The sequence below is a fragment of the Diabrotica virgifera genome, chromosome 5, assembly GCF_917563875.1.
Source record: "Diabrotica virgifera virgifera chromosome 5, PGI_DIABVI_V3a".
NCBI classification, from domain to species: domain Eukaryota; kingdom Metazoa; phylum Arthropoda; class Insecta; order Coleoptera; family Chrysomelidae; genus Diabrotica; species Diabrotica virgifera.
The window spans coordinates 89,015,556-89,042,517 of NC_065447.1; the positions used below are offsets into that span (position 1 = coordinate 89,015,556).

Genomic DNA, 26,962 nt, shown 5'->3' on the forward strand with positions numbered 1-26,962 from the left:
TTCAAATAAGCTAGCACACGACCCCTATTCTCATTTTAAAAAATAGTCGATTACGTCATCACGCCCAGATGGATCACGTCACTAGTACGATATATATTATATGTGAAAAAATCATAATTAAAAAATCGAATAACTTTTGTATTTTATATTTTTTGCTAACTCTGTAAATAAAGCAGTTTAAAAGGGGGTCAAAATATAGTGAATAGCCTGTACATTCATTGAGGCCGACCGACCGGCTCTGTCGCGTCATACAGCTGACCGACTATAATAACTTTTATTTATATTCAATTTATAATGTGCGTACTGATTTTCAGCCTTAGTAAATTGATTTAATTACCTCCGCAGGTAAGCAACTTTGACAAGCTGTCAGTACCACCTGTTCTACGTTTCGCTTGACCGACCGTAGTATGTTTCTCTACACAATCACGGTAATCAACTGTGAAAAAACTAGCTTTAGTAAATTCAGAGAAAATTTTTCGGCGCTGCCTCTCCGTCTATTATATTCGTAGATTTGTACGGCAGGACGAACCGCTTACGAGCTGTTCATTCGTCACTCGTCACGAACCACGGTCTGGCGGTTTTTGGGACGAACACAAAGGATATTCGCGGTTTAATTTTGACGGCGTACCCAGCGATATTGTCTCGTCGAATCGAGATTGTGTGAATGGCGTGTTCCTAGAGATAAGAAATGTGAGGAACACAATGTAATCAATTTTTACTTTATAGCTGATAAACAAAAATAATTGCTGTCTTTATTTACATTTATAACGTGACTGAGATAAAATTACAAATTAAATTAATCATTTACATAAACTTGGCATAATAGGCCAGGGTTATAAGACAAAAATATACCCTGTTCGTGACACTTCAGCAGCCAGGGTACTGAAGCGTTTTTCGACAAGTAATACCTATAGGAACAAATTGTAACTATTTCCTGCGTAGGATCTGGCGGCCATTTTTATTTATAAACAATTAACTGTCAAAAAATGGCATTTTTCACTTTTTTTCAAATCAATGGAAAACAATGAAACTTATGATTTGTTTAGAACAAATATCTTTGAGATTATGGAAAAAGCTTTAAAATTACATATTACAAAGTGTTATATACTCATTTATTGTTAATCTAATTGCGATAAAAGGTCGGAATTGCAAAAAAAAATATTTTCGCAATAACTGCTGTAAAAGTTAGTGTACAGGTTTGAAATTTTTGTCAAATGAGGGTTCTTTGGTGCTTAATATGTGATAAAAATTTCAAAGCGATTTATTCAATTGTTTAAATTTTATTCGAATTGTTTATCTCAGAAAGCATTTTTTTTGCAATAACATAAGTCAGAAAAAAATGACGTTAGAACCATTCCACAGGTGTCAAATGGAAGAGCATGAGCTATATTTTCAGCTTGGTTTAAAGAAAGCGAATAAAAAATGCATTTATTAGTAATAAATAGTTATGCAAAAGTATTGTAAATCTTTCCTTATAAACTTTTTGAATAACTTTTTCCAAAAAAATTAACTTTTTTACCCTGTATGACCCTGTTTAAGTGCACAATTACCAAGTAATGTTATTTATATCATAACTGATAAAAAATTGTAATGAATATATATAATTTCTTATATAACAAAATAAAAAGTGTATAAGGAAAGATTTACGATACTTTTGCATAATTATTTAGTAATAATAAATGCATTTTTTATTCGCTTTTTTTAACCAAGTTGAAAATATAGCGCATGCTCTTCATTTGACACCTGTGGAATGGTTCTAACGTCATTTTTTTCTGACTTATGTTATTGCAAAAAAATGCTCTCTGGGATAAACAATTTGAATAAAATTTAAACAATTGAATGAATCGCTTTGAAATTTTTATCACATATTAAGTACCAAAAATTATGACAAAAATTTCAAAGCTGTACACTAATTTTTACAATAGATATTGCGAAATTATTTTTTTTTGCAATTCCGACCTTTTCTCGCAATAATATTAACAATAAATGAGTATATCAAACTTTGTAATACGTCATTTTAAAGCTTTTTCCATAATCTCAAAGATATTTGTACTAGAAAAAACCATAAGTTTCACTGTTTTCCATTTAAGAAAAAAAAAGGGGGAAATGCCATTTTTTGACACTTAATTGTTTATAAATAAAAATGGCCGCCAGATCCTACGCAGGAAATAGTTACAGTTTGCTCTTATAGGTATTACCTGTGGAAAAAACGCTTCAGTACCCTGGCTGCTTGATTGTCATGGAAAAAACCTTATTACCCTGTACTATATAAGTTAGTTCGTCGCTTTCCATGAATCGTAATGAGTTTGCGACGAGTTCGCTGTAAATATATTTTCAACGAACTGTATGCGAGCAGTTCCCAAACAGTTCGGCTCGCATATATGTACCCGGCTTTACAGTTAGGATTTTCCATTAAATTTTAGCTGAAAAATATAGCGAAAGTTTAATCATCTTCTTTAGAATTTTTGGCGTCCAAAATTAAACATTGACCTCCCTTAACTGATTCCATTCCTGTCTCTTATTTTCTGTTCTCAGCTACGTTTTGCCTGCTATCTTTTTTAGATCATCATGCCATCAAGTTATGTGTCTTCCTCTTGTTCTTCTTTTTTCGTCTCAAGGTCTTCTTGTTGTCATTTTAGTCTTGTTATTCTTATTCTATTACATCAGTTGATTTTGTTCTCTTTCTGAGTTGTATATTTCTAATTTTGTTTTTCGGAGTAACTCTTACCATTTTGTTCTCCATTGATACTTAGGCAACTTCTATGTTGATTAGTACATATTTGTTTTGTAGGTATTGTGTAGGTGTATGTTACCACTGCCAATTAACATTTTTTCTCAAACATGAGGGAATTTTCTTATTTGTTATTGTATATTTAATTTTACCAAAGGCTATCCAAGCCCAATCTTACTCTCCTGTGTACTTCGGTATCGCTTTATTTTCTTCTCGTATTGTTATTTTTTTGTCCAAATTATTATATTCCGTCACATTTCCAACTTCTTGCTGTTTATTTTGATCTCTTTATCAGATGGGCTCAATACCTTTTTTTTTCGATATTCATCTCTTGATGATGAGATAGATATCTCTTAATTTTTCTTCTGTTACCTTTTTTTCAGGACTTCGCTGCTTTCTGCAGGTAAGATTATAATATCACCTGCGGATCTCAGAAGTAGATGAGGATGCCAAAAACCTCCTAAAAACGCGTTCATGGAAAAGAACAGCAGGTAATCGAAATGATTGGAGAAGCTTGCTGAAGGAGGCCTAGGCCTGATTTGGGCTGTAGTGCCACTGAATGAATGGATCCAAATCTGGCTCCATGTTAAAAGATTTTTGTCCATCGCTTCTATAAATGCCTGTTTCGATGATTCGAAATTCATCGACTTATCGAATATCCCATTTTGATAACGATTTCCGAAGTGGAAGTCGAAACGTCAAATAAATTGAATTTAAACTTAAATTGTGGCTTATTTCTAAAGTAAAATAGTAAATTACGAGTACCTATATTGATGTTTTTTTAAAGAACCATTTCGTTCTCGTTGTTAGGCCTCATGATTTATATCTTTTGTGGTGATACAACCAACAGATACGGTTTTGTCATAAATAAAACAAATTACTAATTTTAATTATTTTTCAGGATTTATACGAAGACGTAGACTACGGTGTATTGTCACCCCAAACCAAAATAAAAGTGAAAGTCAATCCATCAGGTAAGCTTATTAGTTTTGTACGTGCAACTCTATAGTTCTTATAATTCGTGTAAAACATGTTATATGAAATCAGGCACCATCATTTATTTATTTGATTTTTCAGTATTTCCAATTTTTTGTTGGATATCATTTTCTTCTCTGACGTATACTTATTTCAAACTTAATTTGGTATTGTTAGAGAGTAGTAAATGACTGTGAGTGATAATTTCTTAAACGTACTTGTTTGTCGATGACACTAAAGTCGCTAACAGACAACCTTCTATGCAGATGATGTAAACTTGATGGAAAGAACCGCAAGAGACATCCGAAAACTTTATGTGGAACTCTAAAAGCTCTAAAGCCCTAATACAAGCAAGGAACTAACGAAACTTGCAGAATTTGACAATAGACGACGATAACATAGAAGTCGTATAACAGCTCACATACCTGGATGTACAGATAACTGAGAATGGCAGTGGCGGCTTGTCCTATGAGGCAGGTGAGGCAGTGCCTCATCAGTATATCAATCGACTATTTACGTTATTTCGTTGTTTTATAATCAGTTTTTTAAATATAATTTAGCTTTTTGAAATTTCCTAAATACTTTTATTTTTATGAAAAAAATTAAAATCGGTACGGCCCCGACTCTTTATCTTTTTATCCGTCTTCCACATGCCAGTATTATATGCATCTATGCATCATGCACCTCATTCCAACTTTCTCAAATCATTACAGTTGAAGCTAGCCTCACACCGTGTGCAACAAGTATGGGACAACGCCAACAGTAAAACCAGCAAAATTTCAAAAAATGTGCCACCGATTCTAGGAACAAAATTCATCCATCCTTGAGGCTGGCCTCAGGCTCCGCGGAACCGAATAGGAATAGCCGAACGGCCTCAGGCTCCGCGGAACGGAATAGGAATAGCTGAACTGAACCGACTACAAGCACCAAGTCGATTGATTGCAGATCATAGCTTTCTATGCATACGCGGTATAATATACGAATGGTATATTTTAGAAGTTTATGGATATTATGTATTTAAAACATTGTTCATTTTAAATCATTGTTCACTATCGTTTAATATATTGTTCTAAAGCTATTTCTTTGTGGCAATTATGTAATTTATTATTCTAAATGAATTTAACTTAAAAAATGATTTTTTTCTACAAGCGTGTTAAAAATGCAATTTTTAGCACTCCATGCGATACGAGCGTTAAAAATGCTACTTTAAGGCACTAGTGCTTTAAAATGTTTTTAAGGCACTGCAGTTCGTATTGACCGTATAGACAATTTTGATGTAATGTCAAAAAAATATAAAAATGGAATGCCAGTCAAGTTCAAGTAAAAGTTTTTGTAGATATTGTCCTGTAATTCAGTGGCGGCTCGTGATTTTTACAATAGGGGAGGCTATACCTAACTGTAAAATATCTAGACAAATTTGCACTAGCAAAAAAATGCGCCAAAAAATGTTATTTAAGGCCCCATCTTTTGACCATTTTTTATTTACATTTCATAATATCATCCTAATTCATAATTTCATGATATCATCATTTTAAAAATAGTTAGTCTAATATTAAAAGTTGAATACCAAAGTTTGTGTCGTTTATTTGTTAACAATTCCATCTATTTGTAAATAGATACCTATGCATATCAAAATAAATACAGATTTGAAGTTTTGCAGTCCATACATAATGAAGCTTCAAATTTTTTAAGATACTCGACTGAATTTTTTAATTCTAAACGCGGCCTACTGCGAATTTAAAAACACGATAAATTACCGATATTTTGCTTTGAGTTAGAGATATCGGAAAAAGTTATTTGAGCAAGTTGTTCCAAATATTATCATAACCCCACATACCAAATTTCATAACAAAAGTCGCACTTTTAGATTTTTCATTATTTTTAGTCAGGACCCTAAAATTCGTTGTCCCGAGACGCACCCAACCACCCAACGGAGCTGAGAAGCTATTCTGCCTCCCTTGGTATATCTCCGGGCAGCGTGTGATGGCGCCGTCGTAGATGCCACTGTTAGGAGACTGGGTCTCCTTAAACGCCTGCTGTGCTGCACGGAGCATTAGCAACGGAGAATGCTGGGCTTCTCGGCTCCGTTCGTGCATCTCGGGATAACCCAGGGTCCTGCCTACAATAATATGTAATAAAACTGAGAAGCGATCATGCGTTCTAATGCTAATGCTCCGTACGTATGGATAATTAGTGATAATATGGAATTTACACGTTGTATAATAGTGAGAGTAATTGTTGTTTTCGCGGTTCATGATAAACAAAACAGTATAGAGTGTGTAAAAAATTTATGGGGAGGCTGAGTCTCCCTTGCCTCCTCTGACGAGCCGCCACTGCTGTAATTACGTTTGTAGAAAAAATATTGTATGATATGTGTGTTAAAAAGTACATTTTTAAGGCACTCATGTGAATTGCAGAACTCGCTATCGCTCATTCTGCAAACTTTCACATGCGTGCCTTAAACGTGTACTTTTAACACTTATATCATAAATAACTATTATTAACGTTTCCACTTCCACATCGGACGTTTACATAAAAAAGTAGTTTTTAAGTGTTTCAAAAATGTTGTATTTTGTGTTTGTGTTTTTTTTTGTAAAATATATAACTACTAAATATTTTTTTTATTTATTTGTTACATTTACATACAAAAGTAGTTTTTAAGTGTTTCAAGAATGTTGTATGTTGTGATTGTGTTTTTTTTTGTAAATTTTTTTTTAACATAGTTATTCAAATCAGAGTGAGCAAAAGATTTAAGCGAATAATATTGCAGCATGATTCCCACAGCCTTAGCTCATTCCCCATATCTTCCACGATTTTTGAAAAAATGCACACTCTTTTGTTATGTAAAATTTGAAGTTTTCGATATGGAATTGGAATTCAAAATAACTCTATGCACTGAGGCTGAAAGCATTTGAGTCGATCGCATTCACTGGAAAAGTTTTATAGAACTAATCGACAGCAAATATTTCTTGATTTTTTGTCCGGAATTCTTGGTGGGGATATTTTGAATAAAAAATTTTTGTAGATTATTTGTCCGGGATTTTTTGTGGGGATTTTTCGTCCGGGGATTATTTGTCCGGGGATTTTTGTGGGGATTTTTTGTCCGGGGATTATTTGTCCGGGGATTATTTGTCTGGGGATTTCTTGTCCAGGGATAATTTGTGAAGATTTTTTGTCCGGGATTAGAGCTTCATTTTCCCGGCTCCTTTTGATTTCCCGGGAATCGGTAGTGGGTAATTTGGATTTCCTGGGAATTCCCGGGAATCGGGATATTTAAAAATAAAAAGCAGAAATTGTTTTTGTTTTCATTTTTCAATGGAATTAGTATAAATGGCACATATAATCACGTGGGCAGGTCATATTGAGAGAATGTACATATAGAGCAAGAATGCCAAAGATGGTACTCCTAAGAAGACCAGTTGGAACAAGGAGGCGAGATAGACCAAGAAAAAGATGGCAAGAGAAGTTTCAGGAAGATATAGGATCGATGGAAATTATAAACTGGAAGGCCAAAAATAGGATACAGTGAAGAACCATAGTGCAGCAGCAATTTTCGCATAGACAAACAATAAAATTCTATATTAAGACATTAGTACCTATATACTATCATGTGTATTATGTAAAATTGTAAAGTTGTAATTGTAAAATTGTAAAGCCCTGCGCCTACAAGACCTGTAGAGCATATTAAATAAATAAATTAGTATAAATTAGATTACGAATCTAAAATGTTTAGAAAAATTCAAAAAATTTAAAAGAAAATTCAAAATTTTAAAGGAAATTTTAAAATTAGAAAAATTATAAATTTTTGTTTAATCTGAATTTTCGTTGTTTTATTATTTAAATATGTTTTAATAAAACATAAATTGTTGAGGATTTGATCTTTCGGGCTGTATTTTTTTGTACAGAAATTTGCTGAAGTTGAAAACGCACTTTCTGTTGATGTAGGTGTGGTGCTTTTTAGTGCAGGTCATTTTTTAAACGTCCGGTCAGCTTATTTGCTCCAACATAATAACGTAATAAATTTTCTATGTACTCATTCTTCATAAACATTTACATGAAACACAATTCAAATTAAAAAATATTTATGTTATATTTCGAGATGCGTCCAAATGAATCAGATCGTTGCAAAAACAAAAGAATGTATTTGCTGCCATATTATGATACATTCTGACTTAACGCCAAAATTGGAAGGTTTAAAATATAATTGAAAAATAAATATTTTAAGTGGATTCATTTAACATGATTATTAAGCAGATAGAGATGATAATTGTATCAGAATCATTTATTCATTGTGAGTTTGTAATATCTCCGCTCATAATTTAAAACAAAATATTTTAAAAATCCCGAGAAATCTGTAAGAATTCCCGGGAATCGGGATTTTCATTTTTTACTGATTTCCCTGGAAATTTATTTCTCCTGTAAATTTCCCGGGAATCCCGGGAATTCCGGGCTTATTGGTCCTAGATTAGTCCTAGCGTTATGATGTCACAAAATCGACCTTCCGGTCATTAAAGAGGAGCTAACCATAATAATAAAATTGCTCAGGTGTAGTGTGCCTCACCACCTTCTACTATCACGAGCCGCCCCTGGAGAATGGCAGCGAGGAGGAGAATATACGGAAACGGATAATGCTTCCTAACAAAGCATACTTCTCTCTCTTGCAGGTGTTTGGATCCAAATACATTCATAGGGAAGTAAGTTTAAAATATATAAAACCATCATACGACCAATAGCAAAATATGACGTAGAAACATGGATCATGACTGAAACGACAATAAACCTTATTAATACTTTAAAAGAAAGATATTAAAGAGGATATTGAGACCCATTTGCGACAATGGTATATGGAGATTCAACTACGACTTTTGCCAATATTACAAAGAACCCTCTAAAGCAAATTATGCAAAAATCAAAGATTGCATTGGGCAGGTCATCTTATAAGAATGGATAACGACAGAACAGCAAGTAAGAGCTAAATAGACGAAGTGAGAATCGATGCTAAAGAGATATTCACGGTGCACAACTGCAGGAGAGCAACCAGGGACAGAGATACTTGGAGCCGGATGCTGGGGAAGCCAGGGCCTAACTTGGGTTGTAGCGCCATATAGTCCAAGAGGCAACGCTGAAAAATTTCTCTGAATTGACTAAAGCTAGTTATTTCACAGTTGATTACCGTGATTGTATAGAGAAACATACTGCGGTCGGTCAAGCGAAACGTAGAACAGGTGGTACTGACAGCTTGTCAAAGTTGCTTACCTGCGGAGGTAATTAAATCCATTTACTAAGGCTGAAAATCAGTACACACATTCTAAATTGAATATAAATAAAAGTTATTATAGTCGGTCAACTATATGACGGGACAGAGCCGGTCGGTCGGTCCCAATGAATGTACAGGGTTATTCACTATATTTTCACCCCCTTGTAAATTGCTTTATTTACAGAATTAGAAAAAATGTAAAATACAAAAGTTATTCGATTTTTTAATTATGATTTTTTGACATATATATCGTACTAGTGACGTCGTCCATCTGGCAGTGATGACGTAATCGACTATTTTTTTAATAAGAATAGGGGTCGTGTGCTAGCTCATTTGAAAGGTTATTCAATTCCCTATTCAGTAATATAAACATTAACATGATTGTTTATACAGGGTGTCAAAAAAATTTTTAATAAATTAATTGTTTAATTGTTAATTAAAAAAAGTTTTTTGGACACCCTGTATAAGTAATGATCTTAATGTTTATATTACTGCATAGAGAATTGAATAACCTTTCAAATAAGCTAGCACACGACCCCTATTCCCATTTAAAAAATAGTCGATTACGTCATCACGCCCAGATGGATGACGTCACTATTACGATATATCTTATGTAAAAAAAATCATAATTAAAAATTTAATAACTTTTGTATTTTACATTTTGTTCTAATTCTGTAAATAAAGCAGTTTACAAGGGGGTCAAAATATAGTGAATAACCCTGTACATTCATTGGGGCCGATCGACCGGCTCTGTCCCGTCATACAGCTGACCAACTATAATAACTTTTATTTATATTTAGAATGTTTGTACTGATTTTCAGCCTTAGTAAATGGATTTAATTACCTCCGCAGGTAAGCAACTTTGACAAGCTGTCAATACCACCTGTTCTACGTTTCGCTTGACCGACCGCAGTATGTTTCTCTACACAATGACGGTAATCAACTATGAAAAAACTAGCTTTAGTAAATTCAGAGAGATTTTTCGGAGCTGCGTCTCCGTCTAATAGGAGACGAGAGAACCTCCTTCTACGCACAAATCAGCGTGGTAGAAAAAGTCAGGAATCCCCGTAAAATGAGAAACGAAGAAAATGCAAGGCCCTCAGTCTCGGAGGTAGAGGGACATGGGTTGCTAATAATGTCTGTTTCATACTTCATGCTCCAAGGTGTGGAGGAGGGTGTGAATCGATAGATTTTTGAAAAATATTGAAAACGTACACTTACAGTTTTTTGATACGATGTATATTTCGCGACATATTCGACCGTCCCGCTACTTTTGGGACACCCTATATAAGAAATTAATTATATTTATTTGACGGACTAATATTTTACAAAGGCGGTGTTTTAGTCCCAAAAACATTGAGAGAGAGTGCATGCTAAGATTATTGCATTCGAAAATTTTGGCATTCAGAAAACCCAACAGAGGACAAAACAGATATTACATTGGGCACAAATAAACAAAAGTATAAAAGACAGGGTAAGAAACTGGAACAAGTGTGAGATATTTAACATGTTGGGTGCCATAAAACACAAATGTTGTGTCTCATATTGTTGTAGATAGATAACAGCCGCGTGACACACCGTAGTTGTCTCAAAAGCATAGAAACGCGAGACTCGTGGCCGTAGGGACCCACTTTTTTAACATTATGGCCACCAACGTATTGCAACGTGTCACAATGCTAAAGAACCACTATTAATTAGAGAATTACCTCAAGCGTCTTTTGAAAAGGTAACAAGTGATATATACAGGGTGGGGATTAATGTGACAAAGTCCAATTACTCGTTTGACGTAAGATATATGAAAAAAAGTTATTTAAGTAAAAGTTAGGGTACAAATAGGACTATCACCTAAAAATATTTTAAATATACAGGGCCACCCGTATTGACAGGGTGACACAAACTTATGTTTTTTTTAATGGAACACCCTGTGTATTTTTACATTTTTCGATTCTTCTCGATGCCTTCTTTAAAAAAATATAGGGTTTTGTAATATTATGCGAGGTAATTTAAAATATAATTACGTTTTTTTGGATAATTTCGTAGCACTATTCACACCCTATAGAATTGTAGTGATTTGATATTAAAATTTCTATATATGTTCAAACGATTTTTAATATAGTCTATTATTGTTAAACATTATTAATATAGCGACACGTTTAATTTTAGTATACAGGGTTGGTCAAAACTCGGAATGAGTATTTTTTGAGTTTTCTTAAATAGAAATAGATTGAGTATTTTAGTATTGTAATGAAATTATATTTTATGGTACTTTTTTATTTTTTAAGCATTCCCTATACCTAAGTGCTTTAATTTGTGAGTTATTCGTGATTCTTTAGGCCGAACATTAATTGCAACAAAAATGACATGAAGTTTTATTAGGTGGCCGTGAAAATATTCAATCAAAAATTATTTTTCAAAAAATATACATATTAATCTAGACTGATCCTTAATTTATTAATATAGATTGAGATATCAAAATACCTTCGAACTTAAGATTACTGATGCGTAAAATATTAAGAAAAACATACAATATTTTACCTAGTTGGCTATGACATTAAATTTGCTTAAACATTGTTACCATTAGTATTATGAATTTTTCTAATGAGTAACTGATTAGTACGGTTTTCGTGCTAGAACTGTATAACAAAAATGTGCTACTAGCAATAAGAATTTATCTTCAGCAATTCCCTGATAGACGACAACCAAGAAGATAAACTTTTAAAGTTTACTAGAACGGTTTCAACGGACTGGAAACTTTATTACGAGAACAACCTGATCGAACAAAAACTATTGTAAATGAATAAAATTAATTAAATGTAATTCTTAGTGTCACTGAATATCTGCATATTAGTACGACCGTTCTTATAATCTAAGTGTTTAGTCTGTTGAAACCGTTTTAGTATACATACTTTCAAAAATTTCTCTTCTTGGTTGTCGTCTATCAGGAAATTGCTGGTGATAAATTCTTATTACTAGTGGCACATTTTCGTTATCCCTTTCAGCACGGCAACAAAAAATGTTCAACAAATATTTCGAAACTTTGTACTCTATGTTCTTATGTGTAAAGTAATACAGGAAAAATAATAAAATAATTCTTTATACAGGGTGTCTAGAACTAACATACCCACACAATTGTGTAGGCTGGGTTTTATTTTAAGCAAATGGTATAAAAATCTAATACATTACAACACAATATTATTTTGTATGGAATTTCAAAAAACAGTTCTGGTCTTTGGTGAGACATAGATAAACATTGCACTTAAGACATCGAACACGGGTTCTGCTTTTACAACCCGATATTCTGCAAAATCTGGCTGTAGCTAAGGCTGACTAAGGTCTTCAGTAGTTTGTGGTTGATCTAATACGGGAGCTGCACTTATACCGGAAGGACCGGGAACCTCAGTGTCATTTTGAAAAGGCGGGTTTTTGTTTTGAATTAGGGAATTCTCACGAGTATCTTCTTCTTGGTCAGAATCCAAGGAATCACTGTCTCCGAGGCTTTTGGGAAGGCTATTTAGCTCCTTACACCACGTCAGATCAGAATCTAAGTCATCACTAAAGCCTTCTAGTTCTGAATCATCATTTATAATGTTCATTAACGCCTCGACATCTTATGGTTTGGTAAAGTCAAAATCTGCAAAAAAAGAGAAATTCAATAACCATCACCCAACCCACACAATCGTGTTAGTAGTAATGTAATTGGATATTCTAAGGTTATCAATATTCATTTTTTAAAATATGTATGTATAGGTGTTTTCTACAGACATGTGTTAGTAGTCTACATGCATTTACATTTTATTATTGACATTTTTTAATAACAAAAACCTACTTACATTTCTTACGGAAATGACGACCCGCCATTTTTGCAAGACAAGCTGTGACTGTCGAAACAAAATAAACTTAACAATCGCGTCGGGTAGCGCAAAGCACAATACTGAACCTACACGACCATCGTCGTTCGTAATGAACGCTAGATTTTACGATTAAGCAGTTTTATATCGTTTCAAAACAAACCCACACAATCGTGTGGCTACGTGCTGAAAGGGATATACTCTCCTAGCACAAAAACCATATTAATCAGATCCTTATTGAAAAACGATGGGAAAAATTCATATTAGTAATGATAACAAAGCAAATGGAACTATAAAACTAGTAAGTTTGTCAAATGTTTAAGCAAATTTAGTTTCATAGCCAACTAGATAGAATATTGTACATTTTTATTAATATTTTACGCACCAACAAGCGTAACTACGTAGGTTTCTTGATATCTCATCCAATATTAATAAATGAAGGATCAGTCTAGATTGATCTGTATTTTTTTCGAAAACATTGTTTTTGATTCAATATTTTCACGGCCCCCTAATAAAATTTCACGTAATTTTTGGTGCAACTAATGTTTGTCTTAAAGAACGACGAATAACTCACAAATTAAAGCAGCTAGGTATAGGGAATGCTTAAGAAATAAAAAAGTACCATAAAATAAAGTACCATAAAATAAAAAGTTCCATTTAAGAAAACTCAGAAAATACTCATTCCGAGTTTCGATCAACCCTGTATAGTAAAATTAAACGTTTCGCTATATAAATAATGCTTAACAATAGTAGACCATATTAAAAATCGTTTGAACATAAATAAAAATTTTGATGTCAAATCACTACAATTCTACAGGGTGTGAATGTTGTTACGAAATTAACAAAAAAAACGTAATTATCTCTTAAACCACCTCGTATAATATGACAAAACCCTATATTTTATAAAAGAAAGCATCGAGGAGAATCCAAAACTGTAAAAATATATAGGGTGTTTCATTTAAAAAAACATAAGTTTGTGTCATCCTGTCAATACGGGTGGCCCTGTATATTTAAAAATATTTTTATGTTATGGTCCTATCAAATTTTACCCAAATAACTTTTTTCGTATCTCTTACGACAAACGAGTATTTGGACCTTGTCACACAAATGCCCCACCCTGTAGCTTTCGAAATCATATCGGATAACATGCCTTTTAATTCGTGGCATTGTCAGAAGTTTGCTAAAGACTGGGATTTTCGGTTTGTAACATCCAGTCCCCGCTATGGGGTTCTAATGGACCGGCAGAACGAGCCGTTCAAAGTGCAAAAAACATGCTTAGAAAGTGTGATGACTTACATAGATACGGCACTCCTGGAATATCGAAACACTCCTATCAATGGAACAGATAAAGCACTGGCCCAGTTAGTGACTAACAGGTTTCTTCGATCGTAAACTTAAGGGAAGAGTGGGAGAAACTAGAGGCAAAAAGAAACAAATGTAAAAATTATTATAATAGAAACGCCAATGTAAGAATGGAAATGGTGCCAGGAGAGAATGTAGATGTCATTGAGGCTAGAAAATGAAGACCAGGTAAAATTCTGGAAAGAGTAGACGAAGCACCCAGATCTTATTTAGTGCAGAAACAAAATGAGGAGGTGATCAGGTGAAACAATTATCACTTGAGTCCTTAATTAATTAAATCTGAAATTAGCAAGAATACTGAGTTTCTATATTTATGATGATAGCTCATTGAACTCCTCATTGAAAATCAGATTCCCTTTGGGGGCGTGGGTTTGTATCCTACTGACTGCGCCAAGTAATATTTCATTGAGTTCAATACTTTAATTTAAACGCACTTTTTAAAAAAAGTCAACAAGAATCAACAATATGAAATCTGCCATGTTCTAACAACGAGTACTCTTGACAAGTACTGACAACTGACAACGAGTCCCCATCCGTTGTGCCTAGAGCCCTGTGACCGCAATCATAACCTGCCGGCATGACACCTTCCAGCACCGAGTCTTGAAATATGTATTAATCATATATTATTATTTCATATTTATCTTTCATTCTGATTTAAAACGATGTTTTATCGAGGGCTGTGAACCATAGGGTTCCAAGCAAGGGTTTGTACAAAACTTGTTTTTTAACAGAAATTTGTTGTTCTTTGAATTATTCATAGAATTGCATTGAAAGTTCTGCCATTCGTTCACAGATAGGGCCGCAGTCAACAGTGGAATCTAGTTCCAAGTGCACAAAATTCTTTAAAGATAGAGTATATGGTTCCATGTACTACAGTGAGAGTTGCTACCCGTCAAATTCCTAGGTCCTCTTTTTACCTTAGGAAAATACCTAGGCAAAATGAGTAGCAAGAAGGATGCAAAAATATTCAAAATAAAAATTGATTGATCTTAAAAGTTTTACGCTACCGGCTAGACAGACTATTTGAATTGATTATATTGAATTCGCGGAGAGTGGGTGGGTAAAAGACTGTAGTTCAGTTGAACGTACGATCTATATTATTTATAATTTACATAGGTAGGTTACAAAAATGACAAGAATAAAAGTGGTACCTGACAGTGTTGTTTACATATGGAAATGAGGTTAAATATGAAATGTTCCTCAAAGTACTTTTGGGATTACACTGGTTTATTAAAAATTATTTGAAATTATACCTAAATGAATCAATGTACAAATATATAAATACGATGTTAATAAATAATTAAATAATATGCCAGGTAAGCCAAATGTCCCTCACTGATTTTCACTGCAAGTGAACAACACACTTTATATTATCTTGTAATATTGATACCAAGAAAACAGGAAAGATCTTACTTGAGTTTTTGTTGGTGTTATATTGATCTCCTTGCTTTCTTACTTAGTCTCCTGTTCGAAAGGCAGTCATCCACTGTGTCCAGATACGGTATAGAACAGGATTGTGTTTTATTGTACTAGGGTAGATGGTGACGAAAACAATCGTATAGGCTGTTAGACCATGTGTCACATAAGGTTCTTGTAGCAATGTAATTGGTATCCGAATCAAAAGAAAGAAATATAGAAGGAAAAAAAGGTCTAAAAAGAAACAATATTTTTATATAATCTGTCGTTACAACCGGGGCTTTACAGTTTTAGGAGAAGATAAATCTGAAGGACTTACCGTAGATGGTGGGTGACCTTTAAGTGGGGTTTTTTAAGTCAAATCAGGAACGTATATCCATGAATCTCATGAGTTCCTTAATTTCCAGGAAATCCCTGATTAGTTTCTATACTTAAAGTTCGCAAATCCACAAAATATAAAGGTAATAACTAAATTTTACCAACGTCCTTAAGTTTCAAAAACGTGACCAAACCAAAATGGATCACTTTACCGGAAGTTGCCTCTGTTGTAATGGCCTTGAAAGGTCATATAACGGATTTTGACATTTGATCTTTGGGTCATGGTCAGAGAGGTTGACTGAACGTTTAAACAGATAAGACCATTTTGCAGTGAGCAAAAGATTGAGCGTTTTAAATTAAATGAAATGAAATTGAAATGAAATTATGATAAGCATAAGATTTATTTATTATTTTAAATTATTATTATTATTATTTTCTGTTGGTTATTATTTGATTTATTTATTTAATATTTGGAAACAAAAAGTGAACCGTAACAGAGTATTGGAAAGTCATTCTGTGTGATTAATATGAAACCAACACACTTTAAAAACTTCAAAAAACAGCATCATTATACCAATATAATAAAATAGCTTACACTTAAGTATGTGAACTACGTTTTGTGTAAGGAAACATGTTTACTGTTCAGTATAAGCTGAGTGATCATAGCGCCACATTTTCTACAGTCAATGGTAGTAAAGTTACCAGAAGTACTATGCTTTGTTTTTAAACCAGAAGGAGTACACTCCAACGAAGACAGATCCACACCCGAGAAAGTCACTAGAAAAAGCATCAATCTATATCTTCTTTTGTGACTGATCATGTCGGCCTTCGACGGTAATCCATATATATTATATTATACGAATACGCGCTAAAGAGCTCTCATACAACTGTTTTTTAAATAAAAACAAACTAAAAATCTAAAAATTAAAGGAGTAACAAAGAAAACACAAAATTGTCGATATATCTTAATTAATCTATGAAATGCCAATAGTGTCAAAATTTCATAACAGTAAACTAAACTTGCTTGAGGTTGGACCGATTACAAACAAGCATTATGGCGCGGTAAATTTAAATTACTCCTCCTGGTTTAAAAACAGAACATAGGAAAACACAAAGAGTAGTTCACATAAATAATTCCACTACTGACTTTGTAGTAGCTCCGGCCGATAACACAAAATCCAAATGTCTGACTGAGAAAAGGCTTGAGCATTTTGAGTTTGCATATAAATGATGCCACTGGAAGATCAGAATTAGGTACATGAATTCAGGCCCGGCTTAAGGGCCGGGTAAACCGGGCGCTTGCCCGGTGCGCCGCGAATGTAAGGACGCCGGAGGCGCCCTTGCATTCGCGGCTCCTCAGCTTTGTCGACCACCAACAGCGGGTGATCCACTAAGTTGGTGATTCACAGCTCTGAACAAAGAACGTGTGGTGCATTTTCCTTTTACTTATCTTGGACATTTTTACTTTGGAAATAATGGGGTTAATCAAATTACATTTTTAATAATAACAACGATGGCTATACACCAAATACTAGATAGTTTTAATGGCAAACCAATCGGTAGGTAACTTAAGTAAGCCGAAAAATTATAAATATCGCAAAGGACCTTCGGAACCGGAACCAGATCGGTTTATGAGGTACGAGATGAAGCAGTTGTGGATCCAAAAAAAAAATTTCAGAATTAAATTTTACCTCTACATTTTGGACACAACAATCGCATCACTTGAAGAGAGATTTTCTCAGTTATCCACCCACAATGACACGTTTGGATTTCTTTACAAACTGAAAAGAGAGACATCAATACTCTGACTAAATGTGCAGACTTGCAGATATCTCTAGCTGATGGAGAGCACCGTGATGTTGAAGGACACCAGATGTATCAGGAACTCTTAGTGCTGAAAACAGTTCTACCCGACGATTGTGGAGATAAACCAAAGGACATTTTGAAATTTATTTCATCACATTCTTTAAGTGAGAACTTTCCAAACGTTTGTGTAGCTCTAAGAATTTTTCTTTCTCTTCCAGTAAGTGTTGCATCTGGAGAAAGAAGCTTTTCTAAACTTAAGTTAATTAAAAACTACTTAAGATCCACTATGTCCCAAGAACGGCTAGTAGGACTGGCACTTATGTCTATAGAATATGATGTATTACAACGACTTGATTTAAGCAACATCATTAAGGACTTTGCTGAAAAAAAGACTCGTAAAGTTGCCTTTGTAAACTAGACTTGCAATACTTAGGGCCGGTTGTTCTAACGCTAATCAAAAATGGAATCAACTGATCATTATCAAATATTTAATAATTACTGTCACCAACTGTCAATGTCAACTTTGTTTGGGTTGCTGAAAACATAATTGATTACAATTATGAGATTTATTAATCAATTATGTTAACAATTTTTATGTTAATTAATAATTAATAATTAATTAATCAATCAATTATGTTATTTATCATAATGATAATTACCATAATTGATTACAATCAACTGATTGACGTACGAATGAGGGTTTTGTTATTTGATGGTTGTTGAGGGGACTTACTTATAATCAACTTCTTGATTAGAGTTCGAACAACCGGCCCTAAGAGAAGCCTAACAGACTAAATTACATCATTGACACCAGGCTATTGTTCATTGTTCTTTATATAATATTTTTAAATACAATGTAAATATACTTTACGTCCAAACTGTGTCCAAAGTCTTATGTTTCTTTAACTGACACTGTTCAAAATATACAACGGTTATGTAAAACAAAATGGCGTTGATTTACTATCCAATTACATTTATATGGTATTACACACTTTTTGTGAGTGTCAAATTGACACCGTCTGTGTGTCATATATAACACACAGTTGGTGTCCAAATTACACACAGACGGTGTCAATATGACACACACAAAAGGTGTTAACATCCTGTGATATCATGCTGTGTTGATTTCATACGAACATTTTTACCGTGGGGCTGTCAAAGGTCTTAAAATGAGCAGTTACTCGAAAAGTGTTGCAAACTTAAAAACCAGCTGATTGTTGTTGTTTTTATAGGGGTTTTTACTAGGAGGGGGGGGGGCGACTCAAAGGATCCTTGCCCGGGTTAAAATTTCGTCTTGAGCCGGGCCTGCATGAATTGTTTGATTTCTGAAATGAAACAGTTTATAAATAAAAGTTAATTTTCTACTCTCAGTTAATTTTCTTCTTCCTTTGTTTTTAAATATTACATGAATTATTAAGAATTACAAGAAATGTTTGATTTCTGAAACGAGACAGTTTAGGTATAAAAAATAAAAGTTAATTTTCTACTCTTCGTTAATTTTCTTCTTCCTTTGTTTTTAAAAATTCTTGCAACATCATCGTATGGGCTATTATTGTTATCAGTGCTACTAAGGCAATAAAGTCTACAAACAATGATGACATAATATGTCATAATATGACATTTTTAAAACTTCAAATTTATTTAGGGACACAAAGTTTCAAGTACAGCGGTATAGGCGAGCGGCACACCCCTAATTTGAGGCTTAGAAATCGACAAAGTGACCATGACAGGTGAATGGCAAATGTTTATCATCCTTTATGTTTTCGAGGTCGTTGAATCCGAATATGAAGTTTATTTTTATCTAAAATTAGTGGAACATGTTCAAAAATCAAATTTTAAGCAGTAATGCGAAAAATCAATTTTGATAATTTTCAATAACTCGCTGTATCTTTAGACGCTGTAAATATTTCCTTTTGAAAATTTTACTGTATTTAGATAACAATGAAATTTGTTTAGTTTCATGTTTACTTAAAAAAGTTGAGTGATAAACTTATTAGTTTATAATTTTAACCAACACAGAATTAAAACATGTCATGAAAAAGTTTTCTGGAAAATAAGCAACAGGATTCTGGAAAATAAGTCAAAATATGCAACAGGAAAAAAGTTATGTGATTTTATAGACGAGTGGCACCCACCAACCCCCTCCCCCCTTTAACGCTTATTTCTCGAGATACTGACCACGGTGTGCTGATTGGCTAATTTTGATCATTCTTATGTTTGATCATACTACTTATGATCATATGTTTTTGATGGTGATTAAAACAAAAATGAGGTTTGAATTTTACGTGGGGAAACATTGTCAATATCGCAATTTTACCCTAAAAATGAAATCACGTTTTTTGCGTTTAACTCGCTACAACCCTGTTCTATTTTAATATTTTTTTCTGAAATTTTTACAGTATAATATACACCTTTATACATTGTGTCAATTTTAAAACTTACAATTGGCTATCTCTCACGAACAAAAGCTGATATTGAAAAATGCTTGAAACCGTTTCTAAGAAAGTACGGGGGAACTAAAATGACATGAAAGAGAACTCACCCCCATCAACCCCCTAGGCCCCACCCACCATAACTAAAAAATTTTAAATTACAAACCCCTACTTGTGATACATCATTTAAAAGACTATAAAAAGTGCTATCCAATGGGATAAATAATAATTACACAGGGTGTTAATATCAGCCGGCTTACTATGACTTTTATATTTGTAATGCTATCTCCCGGACTATTATTGTGAATGATAAATGTCCGTTGGTACATTTTTTTGTATAAAAACTTAATTTGCCGTTTTTGCAAAACTTAATTTGCCGTTATTTGGTTTCTGTCAGATACAATAATTTTTGGTTTATTTGAGACCTTTAAATGTCATTAGTTTTGATTATTTGTACGATCGGTACTGTCATTAAGCTGTAGTTGTCACGTTGGTTTACAGTATACCTGTAGTATACCTGCAGTATACCGTGGAGATCATTTTCATATTTGCGTCCCAGAACCAGTGTTATTTACGAACAGCTCAAATATTTAATGAAAGGCATCCGGACAAAAATTTAAGTCACGTGTACGTCCGCGATTTAGTTGAAAAATTTAGAGAAACGGGATCAGTGCAAAATAAAAAAAGGGATGCCCCAAGATTACTGAATGAAGCATCCCAAATTGAGGTCCTTGGAAATTTTGCAATAGAGCCTACTGCATCAACACGTCAAGTATCTGCAATGACAGGACTTTCACATGAGTCGGTTAGAAAGGTGTTGAAATTACATAAGTTTCACCCGTACAAAACATAAATCCTTCAAGAACTAGGCGATGATGATCCAGACCGACGAATTGAGTTTTGTGAACTCATGACTGAAAGAAATCGCGTTGAACCGAGATTGTTAAAAAATATTTGTTTCACTGATGAATGTACTTTTATGCTGAATGGTAATGTAAATAAACAAAACTGTCGGTACTGGAGTGATGCGAACCCGCATCGATTCAGAGAAGGTCACACTCAATATCCTGAAAAACTGAATGTTTAGGCAGGAATATTAGGCGATGCTATAATTGGCCCCTTGTTCATACCAGGCAATTTAAGTGGCGACGTTTATCTCGATATGCTGGAAAACACCATCGAACCTTTAATTGTGCATGAATTAGAGAAGCAAAGGGACGACCAAGGCAACCTAGCTCTAGACGAAGATTTGCTGCACTTCCAACAAGATGGAGCACCTCCTCACTATGCAGCTCCAGTTAAGCACTGGTTAGATACTAATTATCCGAACAAATGGATCGGAAGGAGAGGTCCTATTGACTGGCCACCGAGATCACCAGACTTACCGCCACCTGACTTTTTTCTATGGGGTTACTTTAAGTCAGTTGTTTATAAAACTCAACCTGCGTTACTTGAGGAATTGCGAGAAAGAATTACGCAAGCATGTCGCGCTATTACAAGAACAACATTTGCCAAAGTTCGTGCAGAATTTGAAAATAGGCTGTATTATTGTTTACAAAACAACGGAAGCCACTTTGAACATTTATTTAATTGACATTGTTAACAAATTTGTAGTTCAACAAAAACCTTATTAAATTTTTTATTTAAGCCAAAGTTTCACAATTATTGCTTCACCCTGTATAATTATTATTTATACCATTGGATAGAATTTTTTATAGTCTTTTCAATGATGTATCACAAGTAGGGGTTTGCAATTTAAACTTTTTTGGTTGTGGTGGGTGGGCCCTAGGGGGTTGATGAGGGTGAGTTCTCTTTGATGTCATTTTAGTTCCCCCTTACTATCCTAGAAACGGTTTCAAGCATTTTTCGATATCAGCTTTTGTTCGTGAGATATAGCCCATTGTAAGTTTTAAAATTGACACACTGTATGCGTAATAAACATAATATCTCCTACCTTTCTGAAGGCAATGGGACCTGTTTCAATCTTTCAGTCGTATTACAATAAAAGTTATGAACTTTTTAAAGTACAAGGTGAAGATTCCTGAATTGCAAAGTTTAATCGCAAAAGTTGAATGACAAAATTTAAAATCTAGCTTTTTAATCAAATTTATGTTAAAATATAGATTACAAAGAACAAAATGTTCTAGAAAACAAAATGGGGCAACTTTGAATTTTAAGAAAAACGTGATTTCATTTTTTTATTTTTAGGGTAAAATTGCGATTTTGACAATGTTCCCCCACTTAAAATTCAAAATAAACTTCATTTTCACTTTCAGTACCATCAAAAACATAAAGTATGACAAAAATTATCCATTCACCACACCGTGGTCAGTATCTCGAGAAATAAGCGTTTTTTGGGGAAGTGCCACTCATCTATAAAGCCATATATGTAACTTTTTTCTTATTGCGTATTTTGACTTGAAATTTTCCAGAAAACTTCTTCATGACTTAGTTTTTAATGCTGTTAGTTAAACTTATAAACTAAAAAAGTTTGTCACTCAACGTTTTTAAGTAAACATGAAACTAACGAAATCTGACAACAAAATATTTAAAAATTAACAACTCCTCTTTTAAGTTTTTTAAACATTTTGGACAAATTTCATTGTTATCTGAACACTTCAAAGATGATACAGTTTTATTTTCAAAAGGAAATATTGACAGCGACCAAAGATACAGCGAGTTAAAGTTGAAAAATCATCAAAACTGATATTTAAAATTATTGCTTAAAATTTAATTTTTGAACATGTCCCACCAATGCTAGATAAAAATAAACTTCATATTCGGATTCAGTGACCTCAAAAACATAAAGAATGCCCAAAATTTGTCATTCGCCTGAAAGTTGATTTTCGTAGAAGGGGTTGCTGCCGCTTGCCTATAACAGTGCCGTAAGCTTCCAAGTACAAAGTACATTTTGAAAAAAAAAAACCATGAAAATTGCATTTTATACCACAACTACAACATTGGTTTGAATTACTGTATTACCAAATCCTTAACAAATAATATAGATATAATATAGCATATCAGAATCTGACAAAGTATAATTTTGTCAGAACCGTTTTATTTGATAGCAAACTTGTGAATGTCGCTGGGAATCCTATGGTTTTCAACCCTCGTTATGTTAGATTAAGTTTATGATTTTATGAAAAATTATTCCTGACGTATTATTATTATTCCTTACCACTGACCTCTTATTTTTTTAGGTGTTGTGATATTAAGAGCTGATGTTCAAGCAGACTTCAACCGAAGAATACCATTCTTTACGACTCAACGACCGTTCAGCAGTAGTCCTCTAAACCAAGTGTTCAGGGTACGCGAAAATGGTTTTAAATAGATTTTGTTACACGTTCGTGCTTAAGTAAATTATTAATTTAGTTAGGAATGATTGTAATATATTTTTAAAAACAAATTGTTAAAATTATTATTTTCTTTTATTTATCCTCAAAAAATAAGTGAAAAATTGATGCAGATATTTGTATAATTCGATACATAAGGACCCAAATACAAACAAACTCAAAAATTACAGACCAATAAGCCTGTTACAAAATTCGTACAAACTGCTTACCAAAATTATTACCAACAGACTGTCAAATAAATAAATTCGATAGTTATCAGCCTGTTGAACAAGCGGGATTCCGCAAAGGTTATAGCACCATTGAACACCTACAGACAATAAGGACACTTATTCATCTTTGTGTGCCGTGCTTGTTTTAAAGCGTTGGCTATCTTCATATTAAAAAGTTGATAAAATGTTTCTCGGTCGGCAGCTATATGAAACAATTCCTCGACCGTTCGATCTATCCATTGTCTAATGTTACGCAGCCAGGACAATTGTTTTCTTCCAACCCAGCGTTTTCCTTCGATTTTGACCTGAATGATCAACCGGAGTAAGCGATATTTGGGTCCTCTCAATATATGACCGAAACATTGAACTTTTCCCATCTTTATGACGTTGATTAATTCTCGCTGTTTGTGCATGGTCTCCAGCATACGTTCGTTGGATATGTGTGCTGTCCATGGGATTCTGAGCATGCGACGGTAACACCACAACTCGAACGCTTCTAATTTGTTGAGATTCATAGAACAAGACGGACCAGACGTAGCACTTCAATACTCTTAGACGTGTGGTCAATGAAAGACTTCTACTGCACAATACAGGACATCATCATCATCATTCTCTTTGCCTTATCCCTATGTGGGGTCGGCTTCCCTAATTGCATTTCTCCACACAACTCTATCTTGGGTCATAGCAATGTTAATCCCCTTTACCAACATGTCCTGCCTTATCGTCTCCCCCCAGGTCTTCTTTGGTCTTCCTCTCCTACTCCTTCCAGGAATCTGCACTTCAGCTATTCATCGTATTGGGTGATTAACGTCTCGACGTTGAACATGACCAAACCATCTTGACCTATGCTCTCTCATTTTGGCATCAATTGGTGCCACACCTAGACTTTCCCTAATATACTCATTTCTAATTTTATCCTTCTTTGTCACTCCACTCATCCATCTACGCATTCTCATTTCGGCCACATGCATTCGTTGTTCCTCTTTCTTTTTCACTGCCCAACATTTAGTTCCATGCATCATAGCCGGTCTTATGGCTGTTTTATAGAATTTTCCTTTCAGCTTCATTGGAATTTTTCTGTCACACAACACACCACTCGCTTCTTTCCACTTCATCCATCCAGCCCTAATTCTACTGCATGCATCTCCATCTATTTCTCCATTACTCTGTAATACCGATCCTAGGTACTTAAAACTATTGCTTTTCACAATAATTTCACCATCCAAAGATACCATTTTATTTGTAGTAACTCCATCTTTAAATGAACATTAAAATACTCTGTTTTTGTCCTACTAAGTTTTAAACCTTTTTCCTCCAGAGCTTGTCTCCACTGTTCCAGTTTTTGTTCTAAGTCTCTTTCACTATTTCCTATTAACACTACATCATCAGCATACATTAGGCACCATGGAATACTACCCTGTAGTTTCGCTGTTATCTGGTCCAAAACTAATGAGAATAAATAAGGACTAAGCACCGAGCCTTGGTGCAATCCTACTTTCACCTGAAATTTGTCAGTCTCTCCCACACCTGTCCTAACACTAGTCGTTACTCCCTCCTACATATCTCTCACAATCTTTACATATTCGCCAGGGACTCCTTTCTTATTGAGTGCCCACCACAGAATCTCTCGAGGAACTCTAGCATATGCTTTCTCAAGATCAATGAATACCATATGAGCGTTGGTCTCTTTATTCCTGTATTTTTCCATCAGTTGCCTTACAATGAAAATTGTATCTGTTGTTGATCTGCCCTGCATAAATCCAAATTGATTATCGAATATTTCGGTTTCTCCACGTATCCGTCTAACAATTACTCTCTCCCATATTTTCATGGTGTGGCTAAGTAGTTTTATAGCCCTGTAGTTTGTGCATTGTTGTATGTCTCCCTTGTTTTTGTAGACATGTACTAGTATACTGTTTCTCCATTCGTCTGGCATTTGTCCAACTTCCATAATTCTATTAAATAGACCTGCTAGCCAACTTATTCCTGTCTCTCCCAATGCTCTCCATACTTCCACAGGAATATCATCTGGTCCGACTGCTTTTCCTTTCTTTATTTTTTGAAGCGCTTGAGCCACTTCCTCGTTTGTTATTCTGGTAACCATTGCTGTTACTGTCTCCGTTAACTTCACAGGCTGTCTGTCAAATTCTTCATTTAATAAACTGTCAAAATACTTTCTCCATCTCTTTTTGACATCCTTTTCGTGAATTAGTATTTTATTATTTTCATCTCGGATACATCTAATCTGATTAAAATCTCTTGCTTTCTTTGCTCTCTGTTTGGCTATTTTATATATCTTTGCTTCGCCTTCCCTGGTATCAAGTTGATCGTATAGGTTTGAATACGCTTCTGCTTTAGCTTTTGCTACTACTACTTTCGCTTCCTTTTTGGCGACCATATAGTTTTGAAGATCTATGCCCGATCTGGTTTCTTGCCACTTTTTATATAATTTTCCCTTCTCTTTTATTTTTCCTTGTACTTCATTTGACCACCACCATGTATCTTTATCCTCAAACTTCTTTCCTGACGTTTTCCCAAGTATTTCAATAGCCGTCTCTCTAATAATATTGGCCATTTTTCTCCAAATTGTGTTAGGGCTTCCCCTCATGTTCCAACATATTTTTTCTACTATTCTTTCCCTGAATAGACCTTCCTTCTCATCTTTTAGCATCCACCACTTGAATTTTTGTGGTCCTCTCCGATATTTTTGTTTAGTTTCACTTTTTACTTCGATGTCCAGAACAAGCAGCTTATGTTGTTGGCTTACTGTCTCACTAATTATTACCTTGCAGTCCTTGCATTCACGTATGTCTTCTTTCCTTATCATGAAGTAGTCTATTTGGGATTGATTTTGTCCTCTTTTGTAGGTAATAAGTTGAGTTTCTCTCTTTTTAAAGAATGTGTTAACAATCGCCATATCCAATGCTGTTGCTAATTCTAGCATGTCATCTCCAGCTTCATTTCTAGTTCCAAAGCCTAATCCCCCATGTATTGTTTCATATCCTGTCTTGGCTTGGCCCACATGTGCATTGAAATCACCTCCTATTATAACTTTCTCCTCTGCTGGAATATCACTCAGTACGTCTCCTAATTGGTCATAGAAAGCTCTTCTTTCATTCTCACCCAGACCTGTTTGAGGAGCATACACACACACAACATTCAATACCTCTTTATCAATTACAAATTTCACTGACATCATTCTATCACTCGTTCTTACAACATCTACTACGTTATCTTTCATTTCACTATCAGCAA

The 26,962-nt window shown here is 34.2% G+C and overlaps 1 protein-coding gene across 1 annotated transcript in view; it reads left to right on the forward strand.

Moving 5' to 3' along the window:
* The window catches only part of LOC114326855 (alpha-N-acetylgalactosaminidase), a 362,570-nt gene extending 339,007 nt beyond the window's left edge, over window positions 1–23,563 (forward strand). Inside the window, exons 8-9 of the mRNA XM_028275311.2 lie at window positions 3,633–3,705; window positions 23,346–23,563. Coding sequence (XP_028131112.1) covers window positions 3,633–3,705; window positions 23,346–23,476 — 204 coding nt within the window. The 3' untranslated portion in view covers window positions 23,477–23,563. The remainder of the gene's footprint in view (window positions 1–3,632; window positions 3,706–23,345) is intronic.
* The last annotated feature ends 3,399 nt before the right edge of the window (window positions 23,564–26,962 follow it).